Source organism: Nansenia antarctica, assembly GCF_963989245.1.
Source record: "Nansenia antarctica genome assembly, chromosome: 11".
Classification (NCBI taxonomy): Eukaryota; Metazoa; Chordata; class Actinopteri; order Argentiniformes; family Microstomatidae; genus Nansenia; species Nansenia antarctica.
Window position 1 is genome coordinate 7,685,693 of NC_137681.1, and position 18,801 is coordinate 7,704,493.

At 42.4% G+C, this 18,801-nt stretch overlaps 1 protein-coding gene across 2 annotated transcripts in view; it reads right to left on the reverse strand.

The window, feature by feature from the left end:
- vti1a (vesicle transport through interaction with t-SNAREs 1A) overlaps positions 1-18,801 on the reverse strand; it is a gene marked incomplete at both ends in the record, with an annotated part of 150,144 nt that overhangs the window by 122,163 nt on the left and 9,180 nt on the right. For both annotated transcript variants that reach the window (XM_080542191.1, XM_080542192.1), the window contains one exon: positions 1,041-1,118. In XM_080542191.1, coding sequence (XP_080398317.1) covers positions 1,041-1,118 — 78 coding nt within the window. The remainder of the gene's footprint in view (positions 1-1,040; positions 1,119-18,801) is intronic.

Consider the following 18,801-nt stretch of genomic DNA (forward strand, 5'->3'; position numbering starts at 1 on the left):
GTGGCAGCTGTGCAGGTGAGAGATAGTCAGAGCATCTCAAGTGTTAAAAAGCTGGATTGCGTATCTGTTGATGTGATGCTTTTTTGATGCAGCACTTCAGACATAATTCAAAACAATAAAGTTTAAAGAACATGTGGCATATTTTTGGCAATCAAGATCACGATTTAAGATGATTTTGAAGGCCTTTTCCTATGTTTATTCTATCGTCTTATGACAATAGAGGATTTCCATGTGCTTTTTATCAGATGTTTATAATCCCTTGTGTTGCATTTATTGGACTTTGTGATGTTTTTAATACAGCCTAAAAGACATTAACAACTGAAATTGAATTTATTTTTTCATAAATTAAATTAAACATTTAAATACTTTAATCAATTCTATAATTCATAGAACAATTCTTAGAATTGTTTTTGGTTTGTTTCTGTTAAAATAAATGGTTATGGTTTGGTTATAATAATCAAAGAGTATGTCTAATATTCCTTGCTACAATGAAACAAAGTCCTTTGACGATATGTGAAAAGTTAAATATCACAGACCCTCTGACATTCATGCTGATCAACAGTATCCAATTTGAGATAGAGTGTCCACATGTTGTGATGGTGTTTCACCACCCCTGGTGTTTAAAAGAGAGTAAAAAACGAAGGGTGACGGGTTAGGGGTTGTGGTGGTTAGGGGTTGTGGGTGTGTGAGTGTGTGTGTTGGGAGGGCAGGGGGCATCGTTGGAAGATGTTTAGGAGGATAAGTACACAGCCTGCTGGAGAACAGCTGTGTGTGTTGTGTGTGTGTGTGTGTGTTTGGGGGAAGGGGGTTCGCTCCAATCTGGCACTGCCCAGACGCTGGGCCCAGGCCCCAGAGCCCCATTCAGACCTTGGGCAGCTTTGCATTAAACAGTGTTCCTTCCGCATGACTTAGTGCCAATGCTGCGGTGGCCCCTGGTGGCCCCCACCACCACGCCCCGCCCCCGGGGGGGGGGGCCCAGCCATCACCACCCACACTGGAGGCCACCAGCGCTGGGCTGGGAAACCTGATTAGTGGCGTACCTGATTCTCTGAGGATCCTGCCTCTGCCCCCAGGAGCTCGTTCCGGACCTCATCACTGTAGGCGATACGTGACCTTTTCTGTAAGGGGAGGAGGAGGAGGAAGAGGAAGGAGAAGCAGGAGAGGAAGAGGAAGAAAGAGGAGCAGAAGATGGGGAGAAAGAGAAAAAACAGGGGAAGAAAAAATAAGCCTTGGCTCCAAGAGTTGTCTTGGATAAAGAAAAAACGTAACAGGCATTTCTTAAGCACGAGAGCCCCCTAATGGATCTAGCCCGTCACAAACCCATACACCTGGAGGGAGTGTGTGTTGAGTGAGCGTGTGTGTGTGTGTGTGTGTGTGTGTGTGTGTGTGTGTGTGTGTGTTTAGCACAGTTCATCGCCTCCTGTGTGTTTACAGTTGTGTACGTTGTGCATACATGTGTCCACATACAGTACATGCTCACATATGATCCTGAGGTGTTCTAGGACCAGGAGAATCACAGAGAAGCCCCCCCCGCCCCCACACTTAAAATAATAATAACGCCATCTACAGTAGTGTGTGGAGGGCTGTGGAGGAGGGCTGGGGCAGGGGCAAGGGACATGTATTAGGGGAAGTATCACTTGTCAGTGCTAAATCTTTTCTGGGGGCTGTCACTGCTGTCAGCAGAGTGCAGTGGCAGGCTCTGTGATAACGCCGGTGCTGGGTGTTAGACAGGGAATAATTCAACACCCATTGGTGTTCCATCAGATTTGGTCTCTCTCTCTCTCCCTCTCTCCCTCTCTCTCCCTCCCTCTCTCTCTCTCGCTCTCTCTCTCTCTCTCTTTCTCGCTCTCTCTCTCTCTCTCCCTCTCTGCACCCCTTTAGATGGGGTAGGAGAGGGGAATGCCATGTCCAAAAAAGAAAAAAGACAAACACACAGACACACATTTCACTCAATCACACTCTCTCTCTCTCTCTCACACACACACACGCACGCACGCACGCACGCACGCACACACGCACGCACGCACACACACACACACACACTTCAGAGTGTGCCACCTCTGATTCTGAAGGAGCAAGACGCTGTGTATGACTTGTTTACAGACACCGACCCCCCCCCCCCAAAAAAAACCACTCTCTTCAAATGCCCTCCAAACTAAACACACACTAGCAGGGGAAAGAAAGAGAGAATCTGTTTACTACGGCTCCTTCCCCTTCCCGCTGCCGTGACAGGGTTTCTATGTGGGCAGTGGGAGGAGGGTTAAATCACATACACAGTAATGAAATAAAAATGAAATGAAATATGGGACTGAAAATACAATATGTACATCTAGTACATCTCAAGTCAACATCCCTGGAGACTCCTGCATTCGCAAAACAGGAACAACAACCTTTGTTTTTTCTCTATTTTCGGTTGAGAATGGTCTCTTGTTTCTGAACAAACACAAGAATAAACAGTATAATACGATGTGTAATTATATGTTTGGAAGTTGTTGTTTTTTTATCACAGACAACTGATGTGACTTGAACGATCTTATAACAGTCACACGTATTTCAAATTTAGGAATGCGAAATATTAAAAGATATGAGTGCCGATCTTCAAATCCATTCAAAGAAATAAACTAGGAGGAAATACACCAGACATTCTTTTATTTGTCACACCATCGTGTTAGTTTTTTTTCTTCTTGGTTGCCAAACTTGACCAGCCAGTGGAAACGTAGGGCAGATGTGATTTGGTGGTTGTTATTGTGACAGTGAAGGCCTGAGCCTCAGGAGTAATTACAGCCTGGCCTGAGAGTGTGATTGACCAGGGCCACAACTGAAAATCCATTAGGTTAAGAGAGGAAGTACCCAAACCAAATAGACTCACCAGGCACCGACTGACCGAGACACAGGGACCTGAGCTAACCACCAAAGGATCGACTGTGGGGAATAGACAATATCAGGATGACCAAATCGGAAACATAGCATCAGCTGTTGCAAGACCCTGCACACACGCACGCACGATTGATACAATTTGCTTCATTGCTGCACATGAAGTGACTGTCATGCTGGGGAGTATCTGTTGTTTGGGTTGGAAATATTTGTTTTATTTGTTTTATTTATTTTTTATTTTAATCTAGCCCATGATTGAAATGTCAGACTGGAATAGAGAGTTAAAACACAAAGACAAATGGTGTTATCTTGGGAAATCTGATCATAACAGGGAGTGTAAAGTTCCCTTTCCAGATAAATTTACAGGTGAATAAAAGGTAATCTGGCAAATGTGGTTAAGTTCAGGAAATCTATGGGATATTCAGATGTTAGTGTGAGTGCAAAGCGATTGTCATCAATCTGGGTAAAGGCATACACACACACCAGTACACGCGGCATACTGTACAGTTGCCATTTGCTGGGAAAACACCCACATATTCCATTTTAGTCGAGCTTCATCTTAAAGAGCGGCAGTGTAACTTTGGGGAATGACGGGTTGCCAGTAATTGAGACTAGAAGCCTGGGAGAGGAGTTGATTTGGGTACACGCGGACTGACGTCTTCTTCAAACCCAGCACAGTTTTCTGGTATTTCTTAAATAGCTATTTGTTGCAGTTGTGCGTATCAACAGCTTTTGCGATGACTGCGGCACAAATAAAAAGGAAACTCAAAAGGATGGCAAATGCTACCCGAAACAAAGCCTGACGCTGCTCCCCACCTATTTACTGAGGTTTCAGTTCCCCCCTCCGGAAAACAACAGAGCCCTTAGCGTCATTATTCCCTTTGCATTTGATGTAGAACCAGAGCAGCTGTGCAATATTGACTTCCTCACCCATTGACAGACTTTGATTACCAGTTGGAATGATATGCAAAAAAAAAGGTAAAACTCAATCTTGTTTTGCTTTAGATTCTTTTCTTTCTTTCTTTTTTTTTTTTACTAAAATGTTGTAATTATTGGGGCTTTTCGGATCCATCATTTACTGGGGGGAGATCCGACAGGGGATATCACGTGCCACTATGAGGATTGCCCCAACATCTCAAAAGGGCTAAATAAGAAGGTATTGAAATAAAAAATGAATAAGTAAAAAAAAAAAAAAAAAAGTTCAGAGAGACAATAAAATGATTGAAAGTTTCTCATTCTAGTTATTGGGTGGTGGTGATCGAGCCTGGAAAATTAAAATGTCTACAACATGAAACCAGATGAGGGGCCTTTGTAATCTAAAAAGAATGAGCACTTTCAGAAGATACCTTATTGCCATGAAAAAAGAAAAGAGAGATCTTTTTTTAATCCTTTTGAAAGGTCTTTCTTTTGTCACTTTTTCTAATCTTGGGTGAGAATTTGCTTCTATTCCCGGAAGCACAAAAAAAGTACAAAGATCTATCTTAACTTTATGCAAAGTGGTCTGCCTGCCTTTAAAACTCGTCAAATACAAGACGGCGGTTCGGGTGTCCTGTCAAAAACACACGTGGCTTACCTCTGTTGACATGGATGGGAGGGAGAGAAAAAAAAATATTTTCTTCAACCCATCAAAATGTAATTACATATGCATGCATAACAATTCATATCAGATATGCTAATATACTTCACTAAGATCATCAGAGCTGGAAATGATGTTTTATCAATTATGACAGAAGATGAATAACTCTATTTTTTATCCAATTTGTGTACAGTGCAAGCATGTATTTAAGGAAATGTCTATGAATGTCATATTTCCATCTTTCTGAACAGACCTTTAACTGAACAACTGCTTTTGCAGAAACAGTTGACAGATTCCGCCATCCTGGGTTTCTGCAGACAGTAACGGACAATAACCACCACCTCATAAACACTGACCAAAACTTCCCTCACAAAACTATCAAAAATAATTAAAACCAAATAAACTGTTATTCATTATAGACATGTTTTCTTTATTTGCCCTCCAACTCCCCTCCTCTCTTTCTACCCATTGCAGCGAGCGACACAAGGACAGCGCAAATAATTGTGACGCCTGGAAAGCTGAAAAATGTAAACAGTTCATTAGACGGGATATAAAAGGCGTAAAAATACCCAGGGGCAGAGTGTAATGAGGGGCCCTGACGTTACTCTGCAGACGCTTTCTCCTCCACTTTTCCCTCTCTTTCTTTTCACCCCCTCGCACACGGCTGGTGGCATGGCATGAAGAGTAATTAACAATATTTAATTTACAAAAATGTGTTTCATTATGAGGTTCCTTACCAGTGGGAGAGCGGCTGGCCGTTTAAAAAAAAAAAATTTTACTTAATGGCACTTTTGTCTGACTCCTAGTGTCTCAAATTGCCATTTAACCTTTTAGTTCCTGCTAATCATCAACGCCACATACCGTTGATGAGGAAGTGACTCTCAAACGCAGTAGCAAGAACAAAATATGAGCATTGTCACAGATCAACTTTCTACAAATAATTTATCAATGGTATATATATACATAATTACATATCAAATATTTGTACTGTTATTATTATTCGCGCCATAACTTAGAAACACATCAACCAAATGTGTATCAAAATGGAGTTACAAAATGGAGAAAAAAAGGTGCGAAAAAATTTGCAAACAAACATGACATCACTTCCTGTCATCCTCCCCCCTGTGATAGTTCCCCAGGTGAGGCTTGGACGTCAGCCAGCGGTTCCTCTGCAGCGCCCCAGTCGCAGGGCAGAGGTGGCGTAGTGTGGCGCCACGTTAAAAGGAAGCGGAGACCTTTAAGCAGGCAAAAGTATCACAACAGTGTCTTCAATAATGCATCTCAGCCTGGCAGGAGATTAACACACTCCACCAGCACAAAGAATAGTAATGTGTGCGCTCAGACACACACACACACAGACACACGCGCATGCGCGCACACACACACACACACACACACACATCATTGTTTTTTCTTTAAAGCAAACAAATTGGCAGAGGTTGTTCAATTAAGTAAGTGCTCCTTTTTTGTGCGTTTGATACATTATCAGATAAAGGCAAAGCGGTGACAATTGTGATTGTTGCGGAGAGGTTTTTGTGCCTTTGTTTTGTTTTTTGGAGCAGACACTACTGTTGTCTATCATCAGAGCGCTATGTGTGCGTGTGCATTTGGGGTGGAGGGCCTTGTAAGCCTGTGCGTGTGTTTCTGTGAGCATGAGAAATCTCCTTCAGAAAAATGTTCTGTGTGTGTGTGTCACACTAGCCTGTGTGTGTTCCTCTCTTAATGGACCTGCAGCAGTAGTAGGGAAGCCCAGCATCAGACATCAGCATGGGGCCTCTCATTAGCTCACAGGTTGGTGCTTTTGTGGCTTCAACACACACAAGGCATTGTGTTCCATCACCATGAAGGACTAAAGGAGGCTCACCAAAGCTATAAAAGAAACACAAAAAAACTCAAATGATCAACTCCAAAACGATAATAGTTGAGCTGCAACATATCTAAACCACGCTTGAGAGAATAGTTCTGTATAACTATGTGACCTAAATTTTCCAAAGGAACTCGTGTCATTTCCATGTGACATGATACACGGGTTTGTCCATGAACCATATTTATGAAATCACAAATAGTAACGCATGAGAATTTCTTACCCTTTTTATAACTCAAAGGTGAAATCGGTAAAGGTAAAAAAATCCGAAATTATTCCAACAAAACTAAACAATGTAATCGTATTCATATTCCATTATATCATATGTGTATTACATGTCTATTTTACAGAAGATGAAGGAAAAAAAACGAAAAGTTTTTATCTCAGGGGAATATACTGCGATGACCGGGGCTTTTACTCCACTACCTCTGTGATTTGTGCGGTAGATTTCCCTGTCAGAGTCGTTTCCATTGTTAAATAGAGCTGGAATCAGTCAATAAGCCTAACGACTACCCGCAAAGCAAGAGGGCGAGGAGAGAGAGAGAGAGAGGAGGGGAAAAAACGATCGCAACTGAACTCCAAACAAAAGAGCAAATTTTGAGGGGCTTTGATTGAAGAAACGCCATATACTTTGTGAAGGCCGGGGAACGGTCTCTCAATGGTTATTTCTTAAAGGCATGAGGGCCGATTAAACCCAATATTAAAATATGGAAGCGCTTCTAATGAAAAATCAAAGGCCCTGGCTTCTCTTTTCCCCCCACTCTCTCTCTCTCTTTTTCAGCTACATGAATCCCGGGCCGTTACGAGAGGAGAGAGAGAGAGAGAGAGGTAGAGAGAGGGAGAGAGAGGGAGAGAGGTAGAGGGAGAGAGGGGCCCGGGCGCTTGGTGGTGCAACACACAGACAGCGGTGGAGGAGTAAATCAATAGGAGGAGAGCCGTCGGGGAGGCAGCCGGGCGAGAGGAACCAGAGCGGGGCCTCTGCTCGGATCACAACGCTGGCTTCTGGCGTGCAGTGGGGAATAAAGTGGGCCTCCCCGGGTCAGTGCCAGAGAAAAAGGTGAGATTAGAGAGAAATGGAGGAGGGATTTCGGAGAGGGGTGGGGGGCGCGGTGGTGGTGGTGGTGGTGATGGTGTGTGTGTGTGTGTGTGTGTGTGTTGGGGAAGGGAGAGTGTGGGAGGGGGTGGTGGTGGGGTGGGGGGGGTGCTGGATACCTGGCGAGCCAGGGACCAATCGGCCCATTAGCCTGTGGCTACCTACATATGGTTCACTGAACCCTCCACTGAGAAGAACTTTTTTGTCTTTTCTTTTTTCTTTCCCCTATCGTTCCTTCTTAAAAAAAAAGAAAAAAAAGAAAAAAAGAAACAAGATAAAAAAAAAAAGACCTTCACTTTTAACCCTTTCTCCGCTTTGGAAGAGGGTTCTCTCCCGACCTCGATTTCTGATTCATTGTTGTTTGATGTCTATTCTCGGAGTGGTTATCTAAAAATGTATAAAGCTAGACACAAAGGAAGATATTTGGGCCCATGCAGTGTTGTATAGGATGTGTGTGTGTGTGTGTGTGTGTGTGTGTGTGTGTGTGTGTGTGTGTGTGTGTGTGTGTGTGTGTGCGAGTGTGTGTCCATGCGTGTGTGTGCGAGTGTGTGTCCATGCGTGTGTGTGTGTGTGTGTGTGTGTGTGTGTGTGGGGAAATGCACAGAAGACTACCTTCCTCAGTCCCTCGTCTTTCTTCAGAGTAACGTGACCATTGTTTGCCATGAATACCTCCCTCATTTACATAACAATACAGCAGCACGCACAGGGGCTTAGCCGCATCATTAAGGCTATATATTTATGTATACTTTCTTATTGCACTGGGCAAACCACATTCAGATGCAGATGAGGGCGCTCGGCCCCTTCCAGAGCCATTCCAACATGTGCCCTCGTGAACGCTCCCTACACACTTACTGTCTCGATGGGAGGTTTCATGTTTTGTGGTGGAATCCAGAGTTGTTGTCCCAAACTATGAGAAACGGCCAATTGAGGGCCGCCGAGGGAACTCGTTCACAGCTCTCGTCTGGATCGGAAAGGACGAGCGGGATAATGGAGACCAGACAACCACATCAGATACTCATCCCAAAGACTGAGTGTGTTAAGTTCACCAGGGCATAGGGCTAATCTAAGGGCACGCTCGCATTCAGGGTACAGGCCGCGGTCTAGGCACAGACTAAGCAACATGGAGGCTCTAATGAATGCATTTCTGTACGTTTTGTGTAGCTCTGTATTAGGTTTTAGTTGGCAGGTGCACAATGCCCTAGGACTAGGTCCATATGGTAATAATCGCTGTATCTATATACAGTATAGTATAGGCAAATCACAGATTTATTCGTCATCTACAGTACTTTAAACTGAACTGAAAATGTCTGTTCATAATAAATAACTGAACGAATAAACAATTTTCTATGAAAGATATTTGTTTTTCTTTCATCTTTTAATTCAAATGAAAATAAACTTTGGGACCTCACTAAAGTTCCTCTCTTTTAAGGATTACTTAGCCACCAGACATTCACTGTAAAGAGCTGTACTACCTACAGAAGAAAATGTGTAAGCATAACAAATACAAACAAAGACAACGGTGTTTGTTTGTACAAACGAGTGTAGGACAGAAAATAAACGTGGTTCATCTCACTGAGGGTGTGTGTGTAGATGTTCTGATGGTAGCCAACCTCTGGGATAGATGAGCAAATCCCTCATTCATCCTTTAACAGTGTAATTCTGATCAAGGCCACAGAAGGATTCCTCCACAGGCTTCAAAACCACCCAAGAAAAGCGAAAATTGTCGGTCGCAGAGACCAAAAGCATTTTCCCTTTCTTTTGCATGCTCCTCATTAGAAGCACTTAGGCGAGAGAAAAAGAAATGCAATTGGATGGGGGACACTTTGTTACCATTGGCAGATTTACTCGTAGGGTAAATATATTGAGCTAACAGGGAAAATCCAATGAACATCAGCAACACAACGGATGTCAAAGTTCTCTATTTCCATCTCTCTCTCTCTCTCTCTCTCTCTCTCTCTCTCTCTCTCTCTCTCTCTCTCTCTCTCTCTCTCTCTCTCTCTCTCTCTCTCTCTCTCTCTCTCTCTCTCTCTCTCTCTCTCTCTCTCTCTCTCTCTCTCTCTCTCTCTCTCTCTCTCTCTCTCTCTCTCTCTCTCTCTCTCTCTCTCTCTCTCTCTCTCTCTCTCTCTCTCTCTCTCTCTCTCTCTCTCTCTCTCTCTCTCTCTCTCTCTCTCTCTCGTTTGTTAAAAAGCAAAAGCTCCCCCAAAAACACCAGACAGAAAAAAAAACACAGGCCTTACTAGATGAATCATAATGAATACCATAAATACTTCATGACTTTTCTCATACTTAAGCCAGTCAGGCAAATCCCAAAAAAAAAAAAAAAAAATCAGTGTCACCTGTTCTGGTCCCTCTTGTCAGCGCATCAGTAGCGGTGTGGGTGTCACATGTCACTTCTGGTTTAAGCTGCTGCGCGGGACAGGCTTGGGGCACCAAAATAAGGGGGGAGGATAGACACAGCAACTGAAAGGAGAGGGGGAAGTGGATGGGGGGGTAAAGGGGGGGAATGAGGAATCCCTTATTATCTTTGGCCCCCGCTCACTGGAATCACTCAATCACACAGGCCCTGAGGACACAGAGGACCAGGCAGGGCCCGGTGTACAACAGCAGCGGGCTCACACAGCCCAGACAGACACATGTCTTCAAGGTGCTGATCACTGTCAGTGGGAAGTGAGACTCTGGAGGAGCGGGAGATAAGCGGAGAGGAAACGATCGCATCGGTGGGATAAGGGCCGAATTTGCACACTGTCAAACAACAGATGCTCATGGGGGAAATGCATGCATAACCCCCCTCTTGTACAGCCAGGTAGTGGAATAGGAGAAATATAGGGAGACAAGATAACACCAAATGTACTAATACGATATCCCAAATCACACCGATCCTCGATGAATTTGACTCTTACGGGATATACTGTTTTTGACGTCGGCAAATACTTTTGATGATTTTGACATTGATTGCTATATACCTCAATGGGTCTGTTACTCAGTCTCCTCTCTCAACTGTAAGTGAACCCATCTAGTGGAGTTACAGGGAGTCCTCTCTTGTCTTCTGGACACACAGTCCTTCACCCAGGCCTCAGCACCACCATCACCTTACACCATCTTAGCTGTAAATACCCCCCCCCCCCCCCCCCTCCCCCCAAGGAGGAGAGCTACATTAGAGAGGCTGATCCAGAAAAGACAGCAAGTGCTGTCTGAGTCTTTAGGTCTAAAAACAAAGTAACAATGACAAGTCTTTTTATGCCGCCAATCCACTAGGAGTTTGGGGGGAAGAGCCGCTGTGGTAGGACAGCTTCCAAATGAAAGGCAGGATTCAGAAGCGGAGAAAAAGATCGATTTGTTTACATCTTAAATCTGCAAATGGCTCAGAGGAGAAGAGAAAAGAAATCCCTCAATTTCCATAAGAAATCTGATCTTTTTTAATCGGTGTGTGTGACTGGACTTTTCTGGGTTATTGATGGCTTGTTAAATTACAAAAACACATAAAAACAAATAATCTGCATTAACTCCTTAGTGGTGTTAAACGACTAGCATTTTAGGGGGTAACAACAAGCGTGGCAAGCCAACTTATGGGGATTTTAAAGTGTCTAACATCCAAATAATGTTTGTCTGTCATGTTTTCTGTTTGTAGAAGTCCCTGTAATACAGGATAAGGGGCCAGATGATGAGCAACCTCCAAGCTGGATTACAATGAAGCAGAGTCAGGACTAGTACACGTCCAAACACATGACCAGTACACACAAGAACACACTAATATCCTGTCAGAACGGAATATCCAGTAATACCATAATCTTTGTTTTATATAAAGGAAAACATGACTTTCGGATGAAGTGGCTTTGCCAACCTTTTTTGGCTGTATCTATAGAGTCCTAATGAGCTCATCAAGACAACTCCAAGACCACTAGGCTAAATACCCAAGTCCCCCATGACCGTGACTCGACCATGACCGCTGAAATTAACACCATGGACCACTTTGGGTGCTTTTTTTTTGTTGACATTATTTATTTATTTTAATTTTTGGGACTCCCTCTCCCAATTCAAACCTAATGCTATATTTATCATGCTATGAATTAAATATTACATTAGAAGTTACACCTCACGGTAAAAAGCATATAAGAATATTGTGAAATGTACCGGATGAAACAAATAAACGTGGTTAAAATATGTTTAACAAAAATGGATGGAAATATTAATTCATGACCAAGAATAACCTCATGGTTGACCTCTGTTATAGAACCAGCCCAGTGCTGCTGGGTTTGGAGGAGAAATAAAGAAAGCCATAGCTTATGAATAACTTCAGGCTGACCAGATTTTATCTATCAAACAAGGAACTATGCGTGTTTAAACAGTCATTTGTACATTCTAACACAAGTCTATTATCAGTGAAACCCAATGGGCAGTACAGAAGCGCATTTGCCTCCGAACAGAAACCAGGCTACATAGACATAGTTTTCCCTATGTTTTCATCACAAGCATTTTAAGACGGGATACTCAAAAGAGATGATCGGAATTTAACACATCTGCATTTCAACATTTGAACCAAAATCGTTTATTTCCCCTTCGCACACAATGCTAAAAGGCCCACTGTGCTTGTGGGATAGCATTCAATATTTGCCCTAACAGACAGCCTATTTTCCATCAAATTATTTCTTGAAGGTCATTGATGATCGCTTATGAGACTATGAAATATAGAAAAATAAGTATTAAGGGATCGTTGCAGACAGCTTTTTTTATTCCATTCAACCCAACTGTATCAGGTGAATAAACTGTTCAATATTTCAAGGCTGGTTGAATCAGGCTAGTAAACGCTTTGGAAATGCATTAATTATCTCCCTCGACAGAGATTGGAAGCCTTTCAGTCCAAGGTGTTATTACAGTACAACGTGCCAGGGCTCCTTACTTGACCATGACTGCAATATTTAACAATCTTCTAATAAGACCTATTTGAATAGGGAAGAGACAGCCAAGCTTATGCAGGCTTCAATCACTATGAGTGAACAGCGTGGTATCACAGGGTTAGAGGTACACAAAGATGACAAAGATGGTGGTGTGAAAAATTCTATGTAAGCTTTCCACTTGTATCATCACCTATTTTTCCATCATTATCGTTTTAAATTGCAAATATAAAAGGTATCAAAAGTTTCCTACAATGCTCTATTCAGCAACAAAATAAGATGCATTTCGACAGTGAAACACATCCTATAGCCTATTTATTCCAAAAGAAAAAAATGTTTCCTGTGGATAGTCATTTTTCTCAACATTTTAAAATGTATGAGTGTTATGAATAAGTGAATCGTTCTTATGATGCTGAGGAATAATGCATTATACACAAATTGTGAATCATTCTAATAATTAAAAGGTCCAGTATGTAACATCCAAGCTTTCTAAAAGCGTCCTAATGGTTGTAATGGCTATGTTTAATCTGTAACAATCAGAGAAGGAGATCATTTACAAACACAGTTTTGGTCCGGAAAAGTACTTTCTAAAATGGAGTGTCCTACCCGACACTGGGCTTGCATATAATCACGTTGTTCCTGCCAGAGATGGGCTTATGCCTTTCTGTCACTGAGGCTGCCTCCTCCAAATGTGCACGCAGGCAGAAACACAACAGCTAATGTCCGACACTGCAAGTCCCTTTCGGGGGGGTTATATCATGTTATATGTATGTTGTTGTTTCTCTGTGATGGTCAGAGGCGGCAGATATTCTACAAACGTCTTACCTTTAACAATCGAGTAGTTTAACAATCTTAGTGTGATTCAGTCAAGATCAACTACATCGGACTGAAGTAGGTTCTTAGAAACTTAACACGTAACATATGAGCCTGAACTCTCCACTTTCATCTCATAATAACTAAGGAAATATATAAACTGAAGCTTTAAAACATAAACTCACTTTGTCCAGGTAAAGAGTGTAAATAAAATTATAAACACACTAATTTAGAATCATTGTGGGGGAAATGTGTCAGGTCAGGAAATAACAGTGTGCAATGTTTGGAGTTCAATTTCCTTAGTAGAAGGGGAAATTAAAATACACACAGATGCGCACGCACGCACACACACACACACACACACACACGCACACACACACACACACACACACACACACACACACACACACACACACACACACGTAAGAAAACACCATTGCCCATGTTTTTATCTGCATCTTCAAACTCGGAACAACGACAGTGATAAGATGTAGCTTTTTCAGCAGACCTAACTATATCCAAGAGAAACTCTTCATTTGCCCATTGATATTCCCTTTGCCAGATAGCACACCCTGAATTCCTGGAGCAATAGCGCCATCTGGTGATCAGAGCAGAGAGACATCTTATCTTGAATACTTTTGCACAACTACACAATGAAAGTCTGTGTTATGGTAATGTTTCAGCTACAAGTGCCAAATACTCTATACATAGGCTAACAGTTTGATAGATACATAATACTTAATGGGCTGGTTTCACAGACATGGCTCCTTAAGCCTAGTCCTGGACTAAATCACACTTTCAATGTCAAATCTCCAGCATTGAAGATGCTTCTTAGTCTATGATTAGGCTTCAGCCTTGTCTTTATAACCGGCCATATATGATTTACTGCTGGATATTGTTTACCGGTATGTTAACTTCTGAAATGTAGACCGATTTCTGGTTTTTAAGAACCAGAACTGTGATGCACATAAATAAGCTTGTCTATTCATATCACTCCAAACTCCAGAAAAGGTAGCACATTGACATTTACATTTTTGGCAGACATACATTTTAGATTTTAGCAGACGCCTTACAACAAATACATTTGTCTGTGAGTGAATCATCTATCCATCAGTCATAGCAAGAAAAATGTATGTTCTGGCCAGGGGCCATTGGCAGTAATAATGCCCAAAAAAAAAGCCTTTTTTAACACTGATACACTTGATCTGATCATCCAGGCAATTATAAACGCGTAAACATTCAGATGGCATATCTGAAGCCATATTTGTCTTCTAAATGTATGGGCTCACATGTGAATGAAATACGTCTCCACATTATCAGTGTGGCATACACAAGCATTGCAAAAAATAATTAAGGTTTGCATTAGGACTATAAAGATGAATAGATTAAACAAACAAATGAATCCACTAATGCTTCAGTTGACAACACATACAGAAAAATGTAATTACATTTGAAAAATGTAGTTTGTATCATACCATGGACAAGAAGTTAAAGCTAAAGTGAGTGTCATGTAGACAAGTAAACAAGACAAGAGTGTGGTACCAAGGAGGCTCAGTTTAAGCAATTAGCACCCTCCTGCCTTACTCTCTGGACAATTCACACCTTGAATGTAGAGGCCATCGTTTCCTTGTTAACTTGTGAAGCACCCGACTAGTGCCCTGTTTGAGACGCACCGCACCGAGCAAACCTTTGAAAGTCGTGCCTATTTCGTCTCCTCATTGGCTTTTACAACCTCTGTATTCACACACCATCCTGGGTGTCTGAAGAAGTACAGGAAGGCTATACATTTGGAGAAACAGGTTTATATGACCTTGGAACAGGTACCGTATTTCCAAGAAGTAACAGATGGAAAGGTTCATGGATTCCGGAGAGAAGTGGCAAGGATGATGCACAACATCCAATGTGTTCAATCCTAGCTATGATACTGAACTTGTGGGCTAGTTTTTATATCCATGATGTGGGTTTTACGTTGTTTGGCTGTGCGTTCATCTGTCATTTTGCTATTTTTGATCACATTTAATGTGGATATACAAAAATGACGTTCGCCGACATGTAACGCGGGGTTGGTGTTAACTCTAAACACGTTCATTAGATTACCATGATAACCAAAACAATAAGGACCAATTACTCCATTATTTGTTTTTCTGTTGTCATAGAAGACTTTGTGAACAAATTGTGTAAAGCTTACAAAAAAGTAATGCTGCTTTCTTGGAACACTCATGGAATTCCTTGAACTCTAAAAATATATCTCGTAGAAATGAGGAGCTATTTGCATGTGAGAATGTCTTGAGATCCATTGGCTGCATTGTTTACATTTGTGTTTGACACATCAGCCAGCGTGGCTTTAATTTGCATTCTTGTACATGTGTACTTTAGTCTCCAAATCAATCTCCTGCAACACCTCACATTATCAATATGACAAGCAAGTGAAGTCTTTAAATGAATATACTATAATACAGCTTTTTCTACAGCAGTATTTATAGAATTGCTCATGCATCATAATAACCATATACAGTGGCCAAAGAAACGTGTGTGAACCCCTGCACAGTTTTCAAAACGAAATTGTGGAGAACATGTTCTATGTGTTTGTTTGTTCTAAAGAAATAACATATATAAATAAAATGGAGATGCCTTCTGTGTAATATGAACTCCTGGTTCAGCCCTGAAGGCTGATTTGTCAGCAATTACAGCTCTGAGACTTTTCAGATAAGCCTACCAACATTGCACACCTGACTGACTGGACAATATTCACCCAAGATTTCCTGCCAAGATGATGGGGGTTGTTGTTGGACAGTAATCTTCAATTCTTCCGACAGATTGTCAAACTGATGATCAGATGTCTGAATTGTAAATGTGACACTCAGGGTCATTCACTGGCATTGTGTTTAGCCATTCCAGTGTAGCTTTGGGCTTGTGATTGTGTATTTGTCCAACTGAGAGGTGAACTTCTACCCCTATGTTAAGGTTTCTTTCTAATGGGTAGCAAGGTCCCATCTCAGATCTCTCTTTACTCTGCTCCATCCTGACCTGAACATCCCTAGTGCATGCTTGAAGACAGGGGGGACGCTGATTAGGTGATGCACCATTATTAACAGTGTTAGATCTGCCTCAGATATGAAGCTTTTCTGTTGCAGACTTAAGTGTTGGTTTGGCCACACTCCAAGGACAATTCCACTACCATAGAACCAATATATATGGTGTCAGACTATATGCAATAGAGTAAGACTTTACCTCAGTTCATTTGTTTTATGCTTGTGTTAGTCAATGTGCATTTTTTTTTTCACTTTCGGATTTATTTAAGTCCCAGAATGCAATGCATTTAAGCCCTTCTGTTACACTGTTCACTCCAATTAACACTTGTTTGTTAGCTTGGCTTTCTAAATATACAATTACTGTGTTATGTTCTCCGTCAGCATTTTAGTCTCAATATTCATGATCATTTATGTAGTCCAAAGTCGTCTTCAAGAGCAAGAGAGAGGCACCAGCAACTGAGTTGTAGCAGCTTGCTGCGCAGGTGTTCTCATGCTGTTTCTCTACACTGTATCTAGACCTGAGCTACACCTGAGCTACCCTCTCAGAGGTAAGTCAATATATGGGTACCTCACAGCAGCCTCACGGAGCAGATAACCCACAGAACCTTCCAAGACAAACACAAACAAGTCTGACATGCTCCACAAACCATGACATTATTCTTGTCTCCACCTATTTCCTCTGACTTGGAATGGTACACACAAATAATGTATTTGATTCTTCACATTGAAAGCATATACTTTGGGGTATGTGGGCTGCATATGTCCCTACAGAACAGAACAGATTATAAATATATCATGTCCATCTCTGTATTGTCAAAATTACCAACCGTCAAAAATTGCCCAGTGTGGGAACCGTTAATTTCCCCTCAAAATGGCTGTCAAGTGCGTTTAGAGGGACTCCACAGAGGTCTGTTGACACAGCCTCCCGATGGTGGAACGAACTTTGCTGTGCAGTCTTTGAAGATGGAGGGTCTGTTTACCCGATAGGTTTCATTAAATTAAGCCTCCATTAGGCCTCTCTTCTGCCTGATCAAGGGCATAGCTAAGAGGCATGTCATTCTGCTTCCCCTGACTTAAAATGTCTCGCTTCTATCAAAACAGGGTTTTTTTGTTTTGGGGGGGCGGTGGGGGGGGAAGGGGGGCTTTTCGGTCATGCCACACTCCCCTTTGGCTGCTGCAAGGCCCCACTGTGGGGGTCCTCCGGCTTTAAGACCCCTCTGTCCCTCTATTATCAAAATTAAACCGTCAACTGGCGAACACATGGATAATGCACCTTGGGGATGACTGTCTGATAAGCATGCAATCTCTTTTTGTGGTGTCCCCCTGGAAACATGGCGGGGACCGTCTGGCATAGAAGTGTACGGGGGGCTCAATCTGGCGCCTTGGTGGCGTCGACACTTCAAACCGCGGGTGAACGAGAGGATGACAGAGGGGGTTAAGGGGGAGACACCCCAGGGAAGCTGGGAGGGTGGAGAGGGAAGAGAGGAAGGAGGGACGAGGCCTTGATATCCTGGGGAAGCACAACAAAGGAAGGGCTTTTTTTTTATTTAAAAAAAGAAAAGAGAGGAGAGGAGAGAGGAGAGAGGAGATGGCCTTTTCCCCTGAACCCTTTAGAGCTGGGAGTTGTGTACTCGTCGGGCCCGCAGGAAGTGAGAGAGAAGTGAGAGAGCAGGCTGGGCTAAAGCATTTGGCACTTCCGAGCACGAGGATGAGGCGGAGGTACCAGACTCTAGAGATGGAGCTGTCTGGAGATCCTGGTTTAAATGCACATGACCTTTGCCCTCGAAATAAATAAAGTTGGTTTTCAACAGAAATGCTAAAACTTGCTATTGTGCAATTGATTGAATTCTGTCCTGAAATAAAACAGAGGTCCTGGAAGTATGTGGAACGGAGGTCCCGGAAATGTATCGGCCTTGGAAGTAACAAATCAAACAAATTGTCAAGGTTGTAGCAGTGAGTCTTATTAGGAGTCCGTAACCAAGAGTGTTTTGGGAACCACTGACCTCCACTTTACCCACTCTGTTTCCCTCATTGTTAATGTATGAGAGTGCTTAAGGTGACAACATCTCAAAAGAGCATACCATGGGCAAAGAATGCGAGGCATGCAAATTAGCTGTAATATCTGACACAGCAGGTGTTAATTGCTTGATAATTAACCAAGGCAAGTGTCGAGAGAGGAGACGCTAAGGATTAATTGCCAGCCTATTAAATGCCCGGGGCAAGGAGAGATCTGTTCTGTAATCTGAGGTGGGGAAGTAGCACTAACACCTGATCTCAGAAGAGTGTTGTTTATTTGTTTGTTTTACATTTGGAACCACGGTGATGGCTCTTACCAGGTAATTGATCGGGCAAAGCCAGAATAAAACTATTTTTTTGTTATGTGTAGAGCTGGCACCTCAACATTTTAAGGTTAATGTTGAGTGCAAGACGAAATTAAAATACCAAAGACATAACAACAGTACAATCCACAAAGAGGAAAAAAAAAATGTGGGGGGGGGGCGGGGGTTTGGGTGCCAACAGGTCTTTTTTGTGTGTATTTGTGTGTGTTTGTGTGTGTTTGTGTGTACACTTTACTCTTAGAAAGTGGAGCAGCCTAAAACATTGGGAGAACGTGTGGCTTCACACTGAAACAACATGCTCCTCATTAAGGTTTGATA